The sequence below is a fragment of the Lissotriton helveticus genome, chromosome 11 (assembly GCF_964261635.1).
Source record: "Lissotriton helveticus chromosome 11, aLisHel1.1, whole genome shotgun sequence".
Taxonomy (NCBI): domain Eukaryota; kingdom Metazoa; phylum Chordata; class Amphibia; order Caudata; family Salamandridae; genus Lissotriton; species Lissotriton helveticus.
In genome coordinates, this window is record NC_136072.1 from 1,177,812,476 (window position 1) to 1,177,831,163 (window position 18,688).

An 18,688-nucleotide genomic window follows, 5' to 3' on the forward strand; every position below is an offset into this window, starting at 1 on the left:
GTAAACCCACAACACACTCCTAAAAAATGACACAATTAACATAATTACCAATTAATGAATTAACATATAAAAACCAATTGATAATTATTTAACACTAAATAATTCCCCAATGAACACTATAAAATCTAAATTAAATAAATACTAATAAATAAAAATTAATAATTAATGTATTACAATTAAATTCCTTCCCACCCTATTCCCCTATAAACCCACATTCCGCTAAAGAACTAAAAAACGCAAAATGTAATTAAAATAAAATTAATAACTACTAAAAATGTAACACATACATTAACAGCAGACCTTAGAAAGGAGGTTGTACTTGAGAAGTTGACCCTGGGAACGCTAGTGGGCCTGCCTTGAGGAGACTGTGTGTATTATTTGTGGTGTCCCATATTATACTTTTTATTTGCATATAGATACTGCCTTTTATAAAAGAGCACATATTTAACTGCATTATCATGTATTAGGGATTTCTGGATGTATTTTGAGTTGTCAGCCTCCGTTCACCCTACACCTATCTCCTCCCGCTACCACTGAGAGTCAAGAGCTAAAGGGGTACTTGGTCCAGTTGCTCAGTTCTAAAAGAAAGTCGGGCCCCAGGACATCAGGAGTAAAAGGCTTCAACCAAAGTGCTTGGGCCCAGTAGCTCCTGCTTTCCCCATGGTCCTCTGAGAAGGGTTCAGACAGTATGTAGTGCTGGAATGCAATGAGAACAATGTATTTAAGAAGCTTTAAAAAAGAAAGATATCCAATTATTGTACCATTTTGCACTGCTCTCAAATCTGTAACCATCAATATATCAATGCATTTTTTCTCATAACTTCCTTTCTGGTATATAGAAGACACAATTGAAAACCAAGGAGTCATTTATTTTGTTACATTATCAGCAGGTGTAAGTTATAATCAGTACATAAACATGTCGATGAGTTTCACTTTCGATATTGCATTTCATTTAAATATCAGACAGTTATTTCCACATACTTTTCTGTGTATACTCCATCTGTGGTATTGGTCCTAGCCGAAGTTTATGGAATTATGGATCTGTGATGTAGCATATGTAACCACTGAACTATCGTAAAAGTAACTGAAAATGAACTGCTGCTCAAGAATTCACTCCTTATCGTCACAACTAATTGCACTTGTTAAGTACACGCTACAAAATGAAAAGGCCTCTTTACATTGTCCAGTTGAACTGAGTTCATCTGCATACCATTGATTTGGTTTAGTAATGGTGGGTAGATGAGAAGTCCTGTTTGTGGTGGAAGTGGTAAATACCCTGTTGTAAGATTCGCTGGAGAACTTGGATACTGAGTATTCCGAAGTTGGTAGACAATTCTTCTAGAGACAATTCACCACTTTTCCAAAGATCAGCAGACTTTTCACTACTATCAAATACTAATTCCATCCCTTTGTCAGCAATACAGAGTTTGCTAAACTCAACATGATTTTCAGAGTTCAAAAAATATAAACACATTAGTACCGCTTCTATAATATTTGGTTTAGGAAACCTTTTCAGGAACCACTCTTAAACAAGAAGCTCTGTCTCACAATGTGACCACGTCACCAGTGTTATAATAAATATGGTTGAAAGCACGAGCAGCTCAGGAGGAGTTACTTGATACATGATTGCTTAAACATTTTTAAATATATTTATCACAACTCCCTCCAGGGTGAGGGAGAAAGGAAGACTTTCAGGGTTCAGTCCTGTCTGCCAGCAGGCGTCACCAGATCATCACCAATGTGACACCGGCTATGATCAGAGACAGACCTTCGAATACGTCTGTATTACCAACAGCACAGTGGAGAATCATTCTGGGGATTACCAAAAACAGTAAATCTATAGCACCAGAAATAACGTTTTGAGTGAGTCGAGCTCAGTGACTGGGTTTTATCATGAGCAGAGCTCTTATTAAGCCATCACATTGCCAGCAGGCTCTCTTAGAGTCAATATGTGTATTATCAGAGTTATGAGTGAGAATGGATTTTAAGAGAAGTACAACTATTTCTTACTCTTGGTGTCAGAAGAAGCAGTGCTGAGTCCACATATTGCCAGTAGAAGAGATCTCTGCCAGCCTGTATAGGTTGAGATTTGAGTAAATCAATGCACAATATGGAACAAAATTCAGACAACTTTCGTAAAATTAGGAGGAGAGCTTTGCGTGAGCCTTCTGGGTTTGGTGGCTCACCGGACTAATGCATCTATGGCTGGGATCTGTATTTGATCTGATAGGCACAAGATTCTGATCCTAACTGGTCTACTCATTCTTTCATCCTCCAGAGGTTGATACAATGAGAAGCCCTGAGATTCTGAACAATAAACATATGTTATTCAGGACCAAGATAACAGTGGGTAAACATACACTTAATGAATACTTGTCATTTTGTGTATAGGTATCATCAACAGCTGAGATCTGCATAAATCTGAGTATCACCTAGAACAGAATTTGGTACGTAAAGAGCATAGTTATGGAATCTTATGGGTAGCATTAGGAGAAGTGCTACAAGTGACATTACCAAGATAGAAACATTGATATCTGAAATCCTGGTGTTGTCCACGGTGTGAACATCAGGCCTACTACCCCGGTGCGGGGATACACTTTTAAAGAAGAAACAACTGTGTTTACAGAGACATTTTTCATTGAAAGGATTAATATATACGGACCAGTGTTGTCAGAGAGAAAGTACTGGATCATCAGCTGTTCTTTTTTATTCGTTTGGAACCAGTTATGCACTATTTGTTTCATTGAAAGATTGTAGCATCAATTTCAAATGGTACAATCTATAAATTCTCTGACATGCGAGAGAAAGAACAGTACAGTGCTGTTTGCAGGCGGGAGATCACTTAAAGGAATTATAAACCCGAATTGTGTCTCTAGAGTGATGTGATGGTCTGTGCAGATCAATAACTCAATGTCTGGCTTCAAATACGCTGGGAACTTAGGACACATTAGTCAAGTCCAACTCATTTCTGCACACGCTACCGAATTTCGCTCAACAGCTTGAGATAATCCACACAGAGTTTTGGAAGCTTTTCCATAGTGCCAATGTCAAACAGTCACAAATCCATCAGCAAATATTGTTGAAATGAAAGAATGCATTTGGTGACTTTACATGAAATTGTGTTTTGTAATATGACAAGAAAGCTGTTATTATGTACTGAGAAGGTGATGCTGGGACAAGATAGCTACATACACCAGGGAGTGCCCTGCACTGGAGCGTTCCACCCACAGGGTTATGTACTATGAAAGGGATGCTGGGAGAGCAGAGGTCTAGAGCATGGTCACTCACAAACATTTTCCCGGGGGCTACAAAGTTTGGTCGTTGGTGTGAATGAGGGCTGCACTGATGCCAGTGGGGGAGGGGTGTAAAGTGGGTGTTGGGGAAGGGAAGCATGTACATCGACTGGCTGAACTGAATTGTGAAATCTGAACAAGAAAACCTGGGATGAATCAAGGGTTCTCCACTTGACCAAGGTGTGTGACCCTGGGCGATTGTTTTATTTCAATTTCTCTAGTTTTTCTTCAGGTTCACATATAAAAGGACCTCGGAATACATGACTTCAGGATGCGTGCTGTACAAAACCATTTCCTGTGCTTGGAAGTATACACTAATGGCATTGTTGGGAGGGTTAGAGGGGGAGGGAAGCCTGGACATTTCTAAATTCATGTTTGAAAACCATCACTTTAAAAAAAAAAAGACTTCTGAATACACTGCTATAATTTGATTTACTAAGGTGAGATGGTTCTACAGTTCAATGAAATACAATTTTTGAATTTTGAAAAGACTATCAGATTTTTTCATGTTTGCTGTATTTAACAATGAAGGTGTTCCTAAAGTTAAGGACCTAGTTACTTCCTTTTGTTTAACTGCAATCAACCTTTAAATAGCTGCTTGTGTATAATTAATTTTTTTTTACTGTTAGGGCTGAGTAAACAGCAGCTCAGTGCTGCTGCTGCTCAGGGGGAACATGTAAAGGTCAGGAGGGTAGCATGCGTCCTCTGGGCTGTTCTTTGAGTACACCTGCGCTAGAGCATGGGTACTCGCAAACATTTTCCAAGGGGCCAAAGAATGTGGTCTATGGTGTGCCCGAGGGCCGCATTGATGCCAGCAAGATGGGATTGAGGCTTGGTGGGGGAAGGGGCATAGGTGAGAGGAAGGGAAGCAAATCATGGTGTGGTCAGTGAGCCATGGAGTGTTTTTGAGGTCTAAATGAATCTCTTGGTTTCTAGAAGAGTCACAGACTTGACTATACTGTGTTATGCTATATCTGAATCGATATCCTCCCTTTACCGCAACTTGGGGCAAGCCTTCTCTGCTTGCTATCACTACCTTAAGAGCGTTAATTGTAAAGAGGCCTTTTGATTATTGAGTTGTGATCCTAGGCAATTGCTAATTTCAGTTTGCCTCCTTTTTCTTCATTATGACATATAAAAATATCTTGAAATACATGAATTCAGGATATACGCTGAACAAAATCATCTTTAATGACTGATTTAATGAAATATAATGTTGTCCTTGTGTAACAACAACCCAGACCACCCAAACGGTCCCAGTGATGTGATTTAGATTTTTAATATTTTTAAAGCACAAACTACTGCCCAAAGGTGTCTAGGCGCGGATACCAGATTAGGAGGAGAATTTAGTGGAAAAAAGAAATGAAGCTAGGCCTCTGAGAAATGAAAAGAGAAGTGCTTATTGGACAAAAAGTCAGGTTTTAAGGGCCTTCCTGAAAGGGAGCAGTTTAGAGGAATTTGTTTAATGAGGAGGGAAGGGTGTAACACAGTTTTTCCGTGGTGATAACAAAACTTCTGCTTCCACGATTGGCAAGCCTAAACCTAAACAAGGTTCACAGTGGAAGAGTGGAGAGCGAATACCAGTAGAACCGATGTTTAAGATACTTGGGTTCAGATTTGTAAAAGTCCCTAAAGGCGATACACTGAGCTTTAAAATCAACATGATTCTTTATTGGGAGCCAGTGAAGTGAGACAAGTGCCTGTTTGGCTGACTGATGTCTTGGGATCCCTACTAGGTGGGCTGCCGCATACTGGAGGATCTGAAGTCTGCCCAAGACTCCTTTCTGAAGATTGACAAGGAGTGTGTTACAATAGTCTAATTTAGACAGAACAAGAGCTCTGTTTTTTGGAGCTCATGGGGTATGAATGGAAAAAAATTCCTAAGCAATTTTAGGGTAAGGAAGATGGACGTAACAACCGATTTGCCTCTTACTTGTTCACTTTTGGCACTGTTGTCAGAGAGGGATGAGGTATGAATGTTTTTACATTAATTTCTGAAATGTATCAGTTTTAAAAAGACTTCTGAAGGCACTGATATAATCTGATGCACTAAGGTAAAACGTGTCTGCATGTTAAAGAAATAAATGTTTTAAATTTTGAAGAGACTACATCATATTTTGCTACATTTTAATGCTAGATGTCTCAAAAAATGAATGAGTGTTCCTAATGTGAAGTGACGCAGGACACCATTTTGCTTCTTTTCTTTTACTCCAGTTAGCAGGTAAATAAAGGATTGCCCGTGTATTTAACATTTTTCTGAATGTTAGTGCTCTCTCAAGTAAACAGCAGCCCATTGGCGTTGTTCAGCAGTGGGGGAGGGTGCATCTGAGGGTCAGGAGAGCTGCATGTGGCCCAGTGGCCATACTTTAAGTATCACTGCATTAGAGAGTGCGCTTCTGGGAGGGTTCCACCCACAGTGTTATGTACTGGGGAGAGGATGCAGGGAGAGGGGAGGTACATACACTAGAGAGTTCCCTGCCTGGAGAGTTCCACCCAGAGGGTTATGTACTGAGGAGGGTATACTGGGAGAGGAAAATACATGGGCTAGAGAGTGCCCTGCCAGGAGCCGTATACCCACGGGGTATTGTACTGAGTCGCAATGCTGGGAGAAGAAAGGTACGTGCGCTAGAGAGTGACCTGCCAGGAGCATTGCACCCACAAGGTTATGTATTGAGGAAGGGATACTGAGAGAGGAAAAGTATATGCACTAGAGAGTGCCCTGCCTGGAGTGTTCCACCCACAAGGTTATAGTACTGTGGAGAGGATGCTGGGCGAAGAGAGGTACATGCACTAGAGCGTGCCCTGACAGAATCATTCCACCCATGGGGGTGATGAATTGAAGAAGGGCTACTGGATGAGGTGATGCACATGCACTAGAGAGGGCCCTGTGGTGAACATTCCACCCACAGAGTTATGTTAGGCTCTCTAAGAGACTCAATGACCTCAACAGAACAAAGGAACAAAAGACTGACGTATTTGTGCTGGTCTCAAAGTAACTACTGGTTTCATAATAACCAGGTAGCACAATATGCCCTCAGGGTTTGTCTACTTGAATGCTGTGCCCTAGAAAGACCTACTCCTATTTGCCGACTGGTCTCTCAGGCTCTCTCACCAGACTCAATAGCTTGTCCAGTTTAGCGATCTCATACTCTGGACCCTTAACTGTATCTTGTGCGCCTTTCTTTTCCTTCGGCATCTTGCGCAGGTTAGGTGACAGCTTCAAGCTACTGACATTGCCCCGGTCATCTCCAACAATGATAATGGGAAAGATAGGATTAAACTGGATGTGAGTAAGCTTGGTTTTCTTTTTGGCCACCACAGCCTGTTCACAAATAGCTTCATACTTGTTTACATTGAGGTCAAATACATGGACCTTGCCATCTGTAGTCACAGCCGCAAACACAGTGGAAGAGTATGGTGCCCATGCCACGTCTCCAACAGGAGAGTTCAGGTCGAATATGAACAATGGCGTCTTTACAGTATGATCCCAGATCTTGACTGTCCAGTCCGAACTGCACGAAATAAAGACCTTGGGATGGAAGGGGTTCCAGCAGACTGCATCAACTGCCATACTGTGAGCTTCATATGTTCCCAAGAACTGGCTGGAATAGGCCTTTGAGCACTTGTGGATTTTGCCTTCTTCTGTGCCAACCAGGAAAAGGTACTCAATCTGTTTGTGGAAATCGAAGGAAATCCCACAAGCATTCATGTTCAGGCGCAGGGCTGTTGGCACAATTTCTGAAGCACTGTCCAGGGAGAGTCTAATGACATCAGTGTGGACCAGCTCATTCTTCACTAGGGTCCAAGACACAACACGACCGTCAGAGGAAACTGAGAAGAAGTTGAGGTTGTTGTCCAGGTCGTCCTTCTGCCACCTGACCTGCCAGACGGGGTCAGTATGCTTGCCTGTCTTGGCTGAGCTCTTGTAATTGGGCAGCATACTTGGTTTCTTCAGGTTATATAGGGCAACGTTTCCATCGTAAAAGCCTACTGCCAACAGGTAAGGGTGGTCTTTGTGGATGTCCAGGCACATGACACCACTCTCAGTGTTGAAGATGAACTCAGGGTAGGAAGGGTTCTTCAAGCTGTAGAGGAGCAGCATGCCCCTGTCTTGCTTCATGAAGTCATAGGAGCCATGGCCAACAGCAAAGAGGTCTTTATACCTAGGGCTCCAGCACAAGGCAGTCACTGCTAACCCCTTGGTCTTGTCATGCTGGAACTTCCAGAGTGGCATAAGTGTGCCCTCCTGGTCCCGGTACTCATCCGAAACATCCTCAAAGTACTTAAAGTCCTGCGCCACCTCGTCAAAGGTGTTCTGGTTGACCATACGCTCCATAATCTTGCTGGCTTTGGCCACCTTGTTGAGGTCATCGCCTAGACTTTCCGCTGGCGGCTTCAAGCCACGCAGCCGCTCCTCGTCCTTCTTGGTCGTGGTTGCCACCTTCAGCTTCTCCTTGGCGCGCTCCTGCTTGGCCAGCTCTTCCACGTAGGCGTCGTAGATCTGCCCTTGGGTGGCGTTGTCGGAGAAGGTGGCGCGGGGTGGCGGCTCGGTCTGGCACGCGCGCTCGCGCAGGGGGTCGTTGAGGGTCTGCGAGGCGCGCTCGCTGAAGTTGAACTGGTTGGTGAGTTTCTTGGTGGGCGCCTTGGGGGCAGCGGTGGTGGCGGTGGGCTCATCGCCCTCCTCTGTGATGGGTGCCACCCCCCCACCCTCGCCCCCCTTGTGATCCTGGCCCTCCGGGGGCTCCAGGGCCCCCTCGCTGGGGGCCTCCTCGCCCTGCCTGGCCTGCTGCCGCCGGGCCTCGTCCGAGTCCCGGTGCAGGAGCCCCCCCTCCAGGCTGAAGTGCACGGCCAGCTGGTCCACGGCGCTGAGGCTGCGGTAGGCGCGCTCCCGGAAGCTGTAGCGCACGAGGTTGTGCGGGGCGTGCGGGTTCTGGGCGGTCAGGATGCGGGTCACCTCCTGCCTCAGCTCGGCCTCGCTCAGCTCCAGCTGGTCGGGGGGCTTCTGGAGGGCGCGGCCGGCCGCCCACTCCTCCTCGCCGCCGGCGGGGGGCTCCTGGTTCTCGTCGCGGGAGCGGGCGGCCTGCACCCGGGGCTTGGGGGGCACCGCGCGGCCGGGCATGGCGACCTGAGGCACAGACTGGACCGGGGCGAGTGAGTGTACGGCCGTTGCCAGGGCGACGGCGACGCTGCGTCTGCGGCGTTACCAGGGCGACGCTTCCGGGACTGGGAGGCGGGAAACGGGAGTCAATAGTGCCGCCATTATAGGACTGCAGTTCCAGTTAACAAGTCAGAGAATATGTGAGAAATTTTGAAAGAAAGGCAGAATTTTTTTTTTAGAGACATAATAAAATACTGTTTTGTAATATTGTCATACATAAATAAATATTCGGTAACTGTATTAACTATAGAAAGTTATCAAATAAACAAAAACATTAATATTATGTCTCATAATTTTTCGCAAATCGTAAAGAAAAACTCTGAATGTACAAACTATTTTTCGGAATTGAGACTTAGGTGCTACGGGTTAGTACACTTTCCACCGTTTGAAGATGGCCGCCTCGGTGTCTACGCTGAGAGCGAGAGGCCACGCTTTTTCATAGTCCTATGTTTGTGTCAACGAAGTGCGAGGACAAATCAGTGCCTTTGGCAAGGTAGTGATTTCTGGATTGACCTTCTTCTCAACTTAGTTAGGGTAGTGTACTACTACTCCGATCAGTACTGTAAGAGGGCTGGCACTGTCAGGTATTGAGTAAGTGCACTTCTCTCATTTCAAAGAGAGAGTAAGTAGTACTTGGACTCCTGAGCAGGGATGCAATTCTTTTAATTGGAGAGTGCCTGCACTTCTCAGTAGCAAGCAAGCTATAAGGGTCAGGGAAAACGTTCTGAAGTACACACAAGTGATCTCACCCTTGGGAGCTCTTTGATGGGGAAGTAGATTTTTTTTAAATTATATTATAGAATAACCACTGATTCAGAATAACATATTTAATACTTCAGATGAGTGTTACAAGTAGCTCACTTGAGCTTAAACTACACATTGTTGATGGGCCTATTGCAGGAATAAAGTGAGGGTTTAAACATGTGTAAGGGGTGGTTAAAAGTCCTGTTTCTATTCCTAACTCCCTATTTGCATGTGTAAAAATAATGAGCTAAGAGAGTTGTACAATGCAGTCCCCAAGAGTGGTGTCTATATGTTTCTACCCACTGTGAGACAATATAGATAGGGGCATTCTTCTGGACAGATCCCTATCCTGTATTACCCCTAGCTGTTGAGTTAGAACTCTACAGTGCATTCAAGGGTAGAAGAGGACATCATAGTGTGATGACAGTTAATTTGACCTCTATCACTTTAGGCTAATTAACTGTGCAATCATTCCAAGAGTTTGCTTGGGTACCAGATTCCATCAAAATATGTACAGCATTGTGCATTTTATTACAGGCCACACCAACAAATGACTATACTAAGAGTCTGTTTTGGGGATAATTAATCAAGATGTACTTTGTACATTAGCACTTAAATGTCCAGATTCTGGGTTGCCCTCTTACCTTGATTGGTTTTTCATTAAATAGGGAGGATGCATTACCTCTCATTCCCATATACTTTACTCAGTACCTGCAGATCCTGCCACCTTGTCATATTGACTAAACTTGTAAATCATCCACCAATGAGAGGGGGGCCTGTTCAAACGCATCACAGGTGGGAGAGTGTCACTGAGAGTTTCTGATTCCACATTAAACCATAACAAGTTGGGAAAGGATTGTGTAAGGCTTCCCTGATTGACAGCTGTTAGAAATTTGGTTACTGGTTGACTGAAGTATGAGCCCTGGTCAAGCAGCAACCACAATCCTAGTCAGGATAAGAGGCAGGTAAACCCTAAATTAATCTGTGCTCACCCTCTGGTAGCGCAGTCAGACTTAACTCAAAGGCAGTGTGTAAAGTCTTTCTGATACACTTCAAATAGTAAAACAATGAAAACACCACACAAAATGAAAACAAAATGATTCTGCTGATTTGCCGCGTCCCACAAGCGTGATCACAATCGCTCGTCAGGCGAGGCGTGGCGACGTAGGTGGGAGGAGAGGCTGTTGGCGGCGAGTGCACGGCGTGTGTGTGAGCCGCGGTGTTCGAGAGCCGGAAAAAAAAGCCGGGAGCGGGGAGCCGGGCACTGTGAGGCCATTGGGCAGCTGCACGTTGCAGTCTTTGAGACCAGAGACCGGCCGAATCGCGGTAAGGTGGCAGCGCAGCTGGCGCACGTGAGGGGGTGCAAGGTGCAAGGTGCAAGGTATAGGGGCTCAGGGGCACGGAGGTTGTCTGGGAGGTAACCACCGTTGCTGACGGGCTCTGGTGTGCAGGTGTTCCCGGGCGGCATTTTCTCCTGCCCCTCCCCCCCCCGAATCACGCAAGTTGCGCGGCGCGCAGAGCCCCTCGCGCCTAGACCACTCTCCCGAGTTTCTCGGCCCTGATTACCCCCTGCGGTTCCCCGCAGTTCCCCGCAGTTCCCTGTGCTCCCTCAGGGCTCTTGGCCGGTGGCTCCACTCCCTTGTGCTCTCGGCCCTTAGCCAACCCCTGCCCCTTCGCCCGTTAACCTGGCCTGCCGACAAAATTCACAAGTTCTGGGGCTGCTCCCCCTGCTCCTCATCCCAGAGCCCGCCTAGGTCCCGACCATTCAAGCCAGGCCTTGCTGGCTTCACCCCTGTCTCCCCTCTGACGTGTTCGCACTTAGCGACCAGTGATTATAGTGCTGCACGAAACCCCAGTTGATCTCGGGCTCTTGGCTTGAGCCGGAGGGGCGAGGTGGTGACAGCTGGTGGGGTCAAGGTCGGGGGGTCTGGGGGCCTAGGGTAGGTTGGACCAGGTGAGCAGGGGGGTGCCACTAGCTATACATATGTATAGCTAAACAGTTGCACAGTAACAACGCACGGTGGCCAAACCTCAAAATCACGCTGAAAAAAAAAAAGCTGCGAGCCCCGCTTAGCTGAGTTTAGCCGAGCCCTGGCTCTGGGAGTACTGAGAAGACCCTAACCATACGTCGGAACATGAGGTCCGGAAAAATAAGGAAGTACATGGCGCCATCAAAGAGAAAGAAATCCAATCAATCGGATGCCGCCAAGGCGTCAAACCAGGTCAACTACGGGCCAAAATCTCAAAAATCCCTAAGCCTGTGGGACTACTTTAGAAAAACGCCAACAAAGACTGTTGCACTGCCACAACCATTTTTTCAATCTCCGAAGGTAACCGCTACCGCTACCATGACCCCGGCTCAACCAGGGCTGATCCAATTGGCCTCACCGCAACATTGGGCATTTGAAACCAAAAAGGCGACAGAATCACCAGAAGTTTACATCTTTGGATCAACCAATAAAAATCTACAGAGGATGTGGCGAAACGACGAAACTTCCAACGTAAATAGCAAAAACGACGAAACTTCCATCGCAAACAGCAAAAAAATTTTCAATATGCCCGATCTCCATCGGGCAAGCTTCCCGTGTCCCCAGCTGAGGGGAAAGGATCACCTCACCCACTGCAAATCCAGTTGGAGGGCACTTTGTGTACAACAAAGGCTTGCTCAGTGCTAACACAGTCCCCTGAAACCCCTCGGATCATTCCAACAGAGCTTTCGGTGGTTTTGCCCCGGCAAACAACGACAACGCAAATCCATGGGCAAGACAACCCTGCGCCTCTTAATAGCAGTCAGCCGCCCTCAGCCTCACAAACAACAAACACTTCAACTGTCTCACCAGCCTCAAGCCCCTTGCATATGATATTCTCGCCACCTGGATTAACAAAGAACTCACAGCAAAATCAGTTAGATCCACCTGACCCTAACGATCAGCTCATCTCAGACCTATCTCTTTTTTTCAAGACTTCTCAAAATTCCCCATGGCACATTTTAAACGAAGAGTCTAACACCGAAGATCATACAGCAACTAGTGCTTGGCTGCAACTGCTCCAGACCCTCCAACAAACTTAACGCATTAAACTACCACTCGGTAAAATTGGAGGTTCAGGTTGACCTATTAAACACCCTGGCATTATTCACGTCTGGGATCGACAGCAAACTAGACAAATTAAACAACTTAATCTTAAGGGCGCAAGCCTCTACGCAGCTTGCCCAATCAGTTTGCTGCTGCTCCCCAATCATAGACTCTCTCTCTCTGCTTCCAGAATGCTTGACTACTGTCATAAGGGAAGTCAAGTTGATGAGGGGAGGAAGCGCCCCTACTATATCATCCTCCCCCCCACAGAAAAAACAGCAACACCCTACCCAAGATCCTGTCAAGCGGAGTGCAAATATGACGGAAGGGGTGGCGCCAAGCGCAGGAATAACCACCGGCCCAATTGAGCCGATCGGGCAGGGCCACTGTGGTCAATTACAACCAAAGTCGACAGATGACAACGGTCCCCTATTGACTTCAACTGGGCCTACAATCAGCCGAGATCAACCTGTCATCGGGTCAAAAGACAGCCCAGTGCCCCAGACCGTTCCAACAGCGGCAATTACCCCAGCGCTCCCCCCATTGTGCAGTAAGAGAGAGCGCAAACGTCAGCGTAAAAATAGAAACAAACTTAGGGTAAGCACCAATGTGAATCACCAGAAACTCTTCCCTCTCTTTGTAAAACCAGAAAACAAAAAATCCCCCACCAAATTCAGTGTACTATCGCCTATGACAAATCAAAATGGAGAAATCCTAGGAACATCCACCCAACAATCAGCAAGGAGCAACCAGGACCAAAGTAAGTCAAATACGGACCCAGAAATGGACGAACCCAGTGCACCCACAGAAATCACATGGATGAGCTCTGATAAGACAAGTGCAACTGGCCCCAAGACAGTACCAGGAAGTCCTAAGTCACTGATGGCTCCAACTCCACTCGGAAAGGACAATGCAACGTTAAGATCAAATTACTCCAAAACCATCTGTAATAAGTCAACAACCCTGATCAGCCAGACTCCACCGTTGCAGATGGCTCGGCAAACATTGATACAACAGACACATGAAATTAAATCAGTCATGTTACCCGACAATCTTGACAACTTACCTTTAAGCGCACCAGAGACGAGCAAACACGATCTACCGCGCCAACAGATCCTATTGGATCCTGAATATGAATCCAAGGGTCATCACGACATTCTTAATAGATCGAACCTGATAAAACTTGCGAAAGACATCCCGGGGCTCGCAGGGCTGTCCACAGACAGTATTGACTCCATCGAATTCCTCCCCCCCAGAGGTAACCAACCATCAGAGGTCACCGTGGTTGGGGAATCAGAGTGTACCCATATTTCACGCCAGGGTACCCAACTGCCCTGCTAACCAGATCGACTTTACCCAGACAATCGGTTACTATCAAATCAACAGTACATGTGAGACCCTACTCCGTTCTAAAAAACGCATCAGGACCAGAAGACCAAATCAAATCCCTTGAAAAAGATGGTGACAACGTAGATCCAAGTCAAGCCTGGGGATGGCTGCCAGCGATCCTGTCCTCTAAAAATTCAAACTGACCGTTCATGGCCGAAACACAGGCTGAAGATTACAAACCCCCCGGAAAATTAAATCCAGTAGCAGATCCACAGTTAAAAACAGACAACACGCAAGGGCGGTCGCCCTTTTCACTGTGCTCATGGAACATCAGCGGGCTCCATCAAAAAACCTCCAACGATGACACCCTGGCCTTCTTATGCAAACACGCAGCAATCGCCCTCCAGGAAACTTGGGCCACAGAGGGCCGCCCTATTGCAGGTTACATTGAATTTTGAAAGCCAGCACTAAGGGACAGCCACTATGGTCACTCTAAAGGTGGTCTGTCTACATATATCTCTAACAACTTAAAAGGTTTATTCAACCAATTTGTACTTAAGGAAGACTGGCTACTTGGGGTCAAAATCAATCCGTGGAGGAAGCAGCGTTCACTGTTCCTCATAAACATGTACATTAACCCCAGCACCCGTACCAAAAAAGACCACCTGGCCCGCCTCAATGAAATTATGAATGACATTGCCATAGACCACCCTAACTTGGACTGCATTGTCACGGGGGACTTCAATACCAATCTATTCCAGGGGAAAACAGCAGCCATGGAAGGGCCCGCCCAGACAAACATCATTGAGGCCATGACTCAAACTAAACCTCCGAATCAAGCCCTCAATAAATTGGGTGAGCTCTCCGTGATGAGATTCTACAATGCAGGCTACCTGGTAATGAACGGCAGGTCAACCAGTGATACACCCCCAAACTGGACCTGGTCAAACGGAAGCAAAAACTCTTATTTAGATTTTACCATTTGCAACTTAGAATTATTATTTAATCTGGACAATTTTTGCATCCATCCACGGTCTGAAAGTGACCACAGGCCGCAGGTTATCTCCCTTAACACTAAGACAGAATTCCATAAAACGGCGCCCGCAACCCACAAGGGAATATATTCCGAAAATTTAAAGCGTCTCAAATGGAGTGAGATGAACAGCCAGAAATTTTTAACAGCAAGTAAGGACTTCGCCAAAGGCAGACTGGACCTAGACGCCTCCCCGATAGTGAATTGGTTGCTGCTTTGCTCTCACTTGATCGGCTGCTTTCCAGCGACAGTTCAGGGTCCAAGCCGCACTTTACCAGCTGGGTTTGCAGTCTCCACTGACACAAAGTCCTTAAAGAGAACGAGAAACAACGCCCTGAGGACACTTTCAAAATTCCAGGGGAATAGTATCTACGCAGTTAAATACGATCAAGCTCAAAAAGCATTCAAGAGGGCAATTGCCCAAGACAAAAAGGCACAGGAAACCCAATATTGGGTTAAACTGGTGTGGGAGAGCAAGAAAAAAAAAATCCAGGAAATTCTGGGCTCTCGTTAACCGCACCAATCTGAACTTGACAAACTCTGGCTCAGCAAACATTCAGGAAGCGGAATGGGCTTCATACCTACTGGACCATTTCCAGGTACAAGACAACTTAGATCTTATTGGATCAGCCAGTGCACATGGCACCGGCGTCGTTGTACCATTGGGCACTCCCCTCGATCCAATACAAGGGTCCGCTGTAGAATATGTATTAACCGAAGAAAGAGTCACCAAAGCAGTGACAAAAGGGAGACAAGACGGAGCACCAGGCCTGAACGGCCGCCCACAGAGGTTGTTTAACTCGGACATTCCTTTCTGGTCCACGGTGCTATTACACCTCTTTAACTACACTTTGAGGACAGCAACAATCCCGGACTCATGGCGGGGTGCAATCATTCATCCCATTTATAAATCTGGATCACGCGCTAGCCCTAACAATTACAGATTAATCGCCCTCTTGGACATAGAGGCGAAACATTACGCTGGGCTTATCTTGGAGGACCTTGGGCAATGGGTAAAGGACAACAATCTGATACCACTGAATCAAACAGGGTTTGTTGCCAACTCAGGTACCATGACAAATTTATTAGCAGTCTCTACCATCGTCGACAAAGCCCTTTTATCATCTAGGACAGCATTTTGCTGCTTTGTCGACTTCAAAGCTGCATTTGATAGGGTTACCAGGGCGGCACTCTGGGAAAAACTGAGGCAGTGGGGAATCCCAGATAGAATCCTGAACCCTATTATCCAATTGCACACCAGTACCTGGGTCCGAGTGAAGTTAGGGTCCGGCACGCATCTCTCGCGAAAAATCATGACCTCAAGAGGCGTCAAGCAGGGATGCGTGCTGGCCCCCCTTCTCTTCAATCTTTTCATAGCAGACCTGTCAAGTACCCTAAACAAAGTAAACAGTCACCCGCCCAAAGTAGGAGGAACGGCATTATGTAATCTTTTATACGCCGATGATCTGGCCCTGTTTAGCCTCACAAGGGTAGGGTTATAAAGGCTTCTTGACTCATTAATGCAATATACGACCACCAACAAACTAGAAGTTAACATGAAAAAGACCCTGATAGTCCCGTTTGGCAAGAAACGTTACAGGGGTGGTGGCTGGTCATTTAACAAAACAAGCCTTACCACCGGCCAATCATATAAATACCTAGGTGTTTGTTTGGATCACAGGGGCAACTTTATAAAACAGAGTAATGTGATCACAGCCAATGCCACGGCACTTGTGGTATCACTGTCTAAGTTGTCCAAGAAACTTTCTGGTCCAACTCTCTCTCTCCTACTGGAAGTTTTAAGAGCAAAGATCGGCCCTACTCTATCATATGGTATAGAGATCTTTAAGGGTAGAATGAATACTGTTTTAAACAAACACACAACCAAAATATACAAAAAGGTACTCCATCTGCCAAGTTCTGCATCCCCTGCACAGATCAGATTAGAGTTGGGGTTAACTAATTACGAAGCCTCTAACGCTGGCACATACCTTAAGCTTTGCCACAAATTAAGACAGGCTGAACCAGGCACACTAGAATCCCTAGTCTGGAAAGAAATCAACGAGAGCAACCCAGGAGGATCATTTGGCTGTCTTTTTAAGGACTATATCCACCAAATGTCAGCTGCTGACCTCTGGTCCCTCAATCCTAGCCAGTCTGCCTTTAAAAAGGCAATTAAAAAATGTCTGAGATTGGCATCTCTCGCCACTGACAAAGCTCTCCTTACGAAACGCAGCCATTCTTGGGCAGTAGTCAACTCCTACAAACGACTATCCCCGCTATGTATTTTTCCACCACTTTTTCACTCTATTTAAAGGGCAGTTTTATAGCCTTAAGATTGGGGGACTGGCGCTTCCTTCAAAATCTACCCACTTGGCGTCGTACGGAGGAGGTCACAACCTGCAGAGGGTGTGGGTTAGCAGTAGAAACAATCATGCATGTGGTTTGCATTTGCCCTACCTTCAACTCACAACGCAGGTGTATGCTCAAGTCAGACTGGAATAGGCTGGGAGTTCGGACCTGCAGGCATGCCATCATTGCCGCCCTGTCTACGGATAATACTGTTTTAAACATAAAATTTGCTAAATTTATCCAGCAAGCGTATCGCAATTTTAATACAAAGAAAACTGTCTTGGCTTTGCCACCCATCATTTACGTCAAATAATGTATAGTAATAGACTTTCCGACGATTATGAGGGTCGTAATTCAAATTGAAATTCTGTGGCGTGCATGCTTATGGTTCGATTTTATCATTTGAATATAACGGGAGCCGCACGAGAGACGCTAGGTCATGTTATACAAAACAGTTTACATTTCTATTTTTTTGTTTTTTGTGCCCGCATGGGTTCTTTGTTTTTAACTATTTTACATACAAAATTGTACACAATGTGATTTGGTGAAAAACTTTTAAAGATATTGTTTTATATCTAAATAAAGATTATTATTATTATTATACCGCACAAAATGATCCCACACCAGGTTTACAAAAATAGAGTAGGTTTTAATAAATAAAACAGGAGCAAAACAACAAAATTCCAATCAGTAGAACCAGAGTTATTGAATGTTAAAGTTTATGGTGACATATAGTGCCAAAAAGCACAAAGGGCTAATAGCGGATATCTGACCGTGCCAGACTGGGACAAAGTCTCAAGTCCAGGCCGACCATGATGAAGTGCGGGCCGGCTACAGAGACCAAGTTAGGCCTCCTGAACAATGGACCTTAAATCCTGGTTGCGGAGCATTGTGTAGATCTGTGTTGAAGTAGCGTCTCACAGCCGAGATGATGCGTCGGTTCCGAGATGCTACGAGGCTGCGGTGTGAGGTGCTGTTGCATCAATGTTGAGGATCCTGTTGACGGGGCTTGTGATGCAAAGGCCAGTGTGGGGGATGCGAGGCACATCCAGGGCGATGTGTCAGTTCTAGTGAGTGGTGAAGTTGCGATGCATAGTTTTAGCGTTGTTGTGGAGGCTGCCGCCGACGAGGGATGCAAAGATATTGCACTGGTAACAGTCTTACGAAGGGGCAGTTCCAAAGGTAATGCCTCGGTCCCAAGATGTGGGTGGCAGCAGTGATGTGAGTCTTTTGTGATGGGTCCAATCTATGCAGCATTGGCAATTGGTTAGTTCTGCTCAGGGATGCGCTGCTTAGGCAAGAAGATGTGTCAGTTCTGCTCGGGATGCATCGCTCAGCAGAGAAGATACATCAGTTCCGTTATCAAGCACCTTTGGCCCACTTTTAAGGGTCCAGGACTGAGGTGGCAACACTTTGTAGGGTAGACTAACATGTCCAAGCAGAATCCAGGTGCAGGGGCTGGACGCCTATTATGTCCCCCAGGCTTCAGATCAGGAGGCCTGCCAACTAGCCCTTGGAATCACTCTGGTTTCTGGGGTCAAGTGATGCAGGTACAGTCTTTCTTACCCAGGCAGGAGGGCAGCAGACCATCAGGTCATCAGCACAGCAAAGCAGGGGTCCAGCAGGGAAACTGTCCTTCCTGGCTGAGTATTTTATACACACGTGTGCCTTTGAAGTGGGGAAGAAACTTCTAGAAGCAGGACTT

At 46.0% G+C, this 18,688-nt stretch overlaps 1 protein-coding gene across 1 annotated transcript; it reads right to left on the bottom strand.

The window, feature by feature from the left end:
* Positions 1–848: 848 nt before the first annotated feature.
* LOC144792802 (dynein axonemal intermediate chain 1-like) lies at positions 849–8,412 on the bottom strand. The gene has a single exon (XM_078668002.1). The coding sequence runs from the start codon at positions 8,410–8,412 to the stop codon at positions 6,373–6,375; it is 2,040 nt and encodes a 679-aa protein (XP_078524128.1). The 3' UTR covers positions 849–6,372.
* Between the last annotated feature and the right edge of the window lie 10,276 nt (positions 8,413–18,688).

Bases quoted from the DNA above. Each gene is read 5' to 3' on its own strand.
- LOC144792802 (XM_078668002.1), bottom strand. From the start codon at position 8,412: ATGCCCGGCCGCGCGGTGCCCCCCAAGCCCCGGGTGCAGGCCGCCCGC.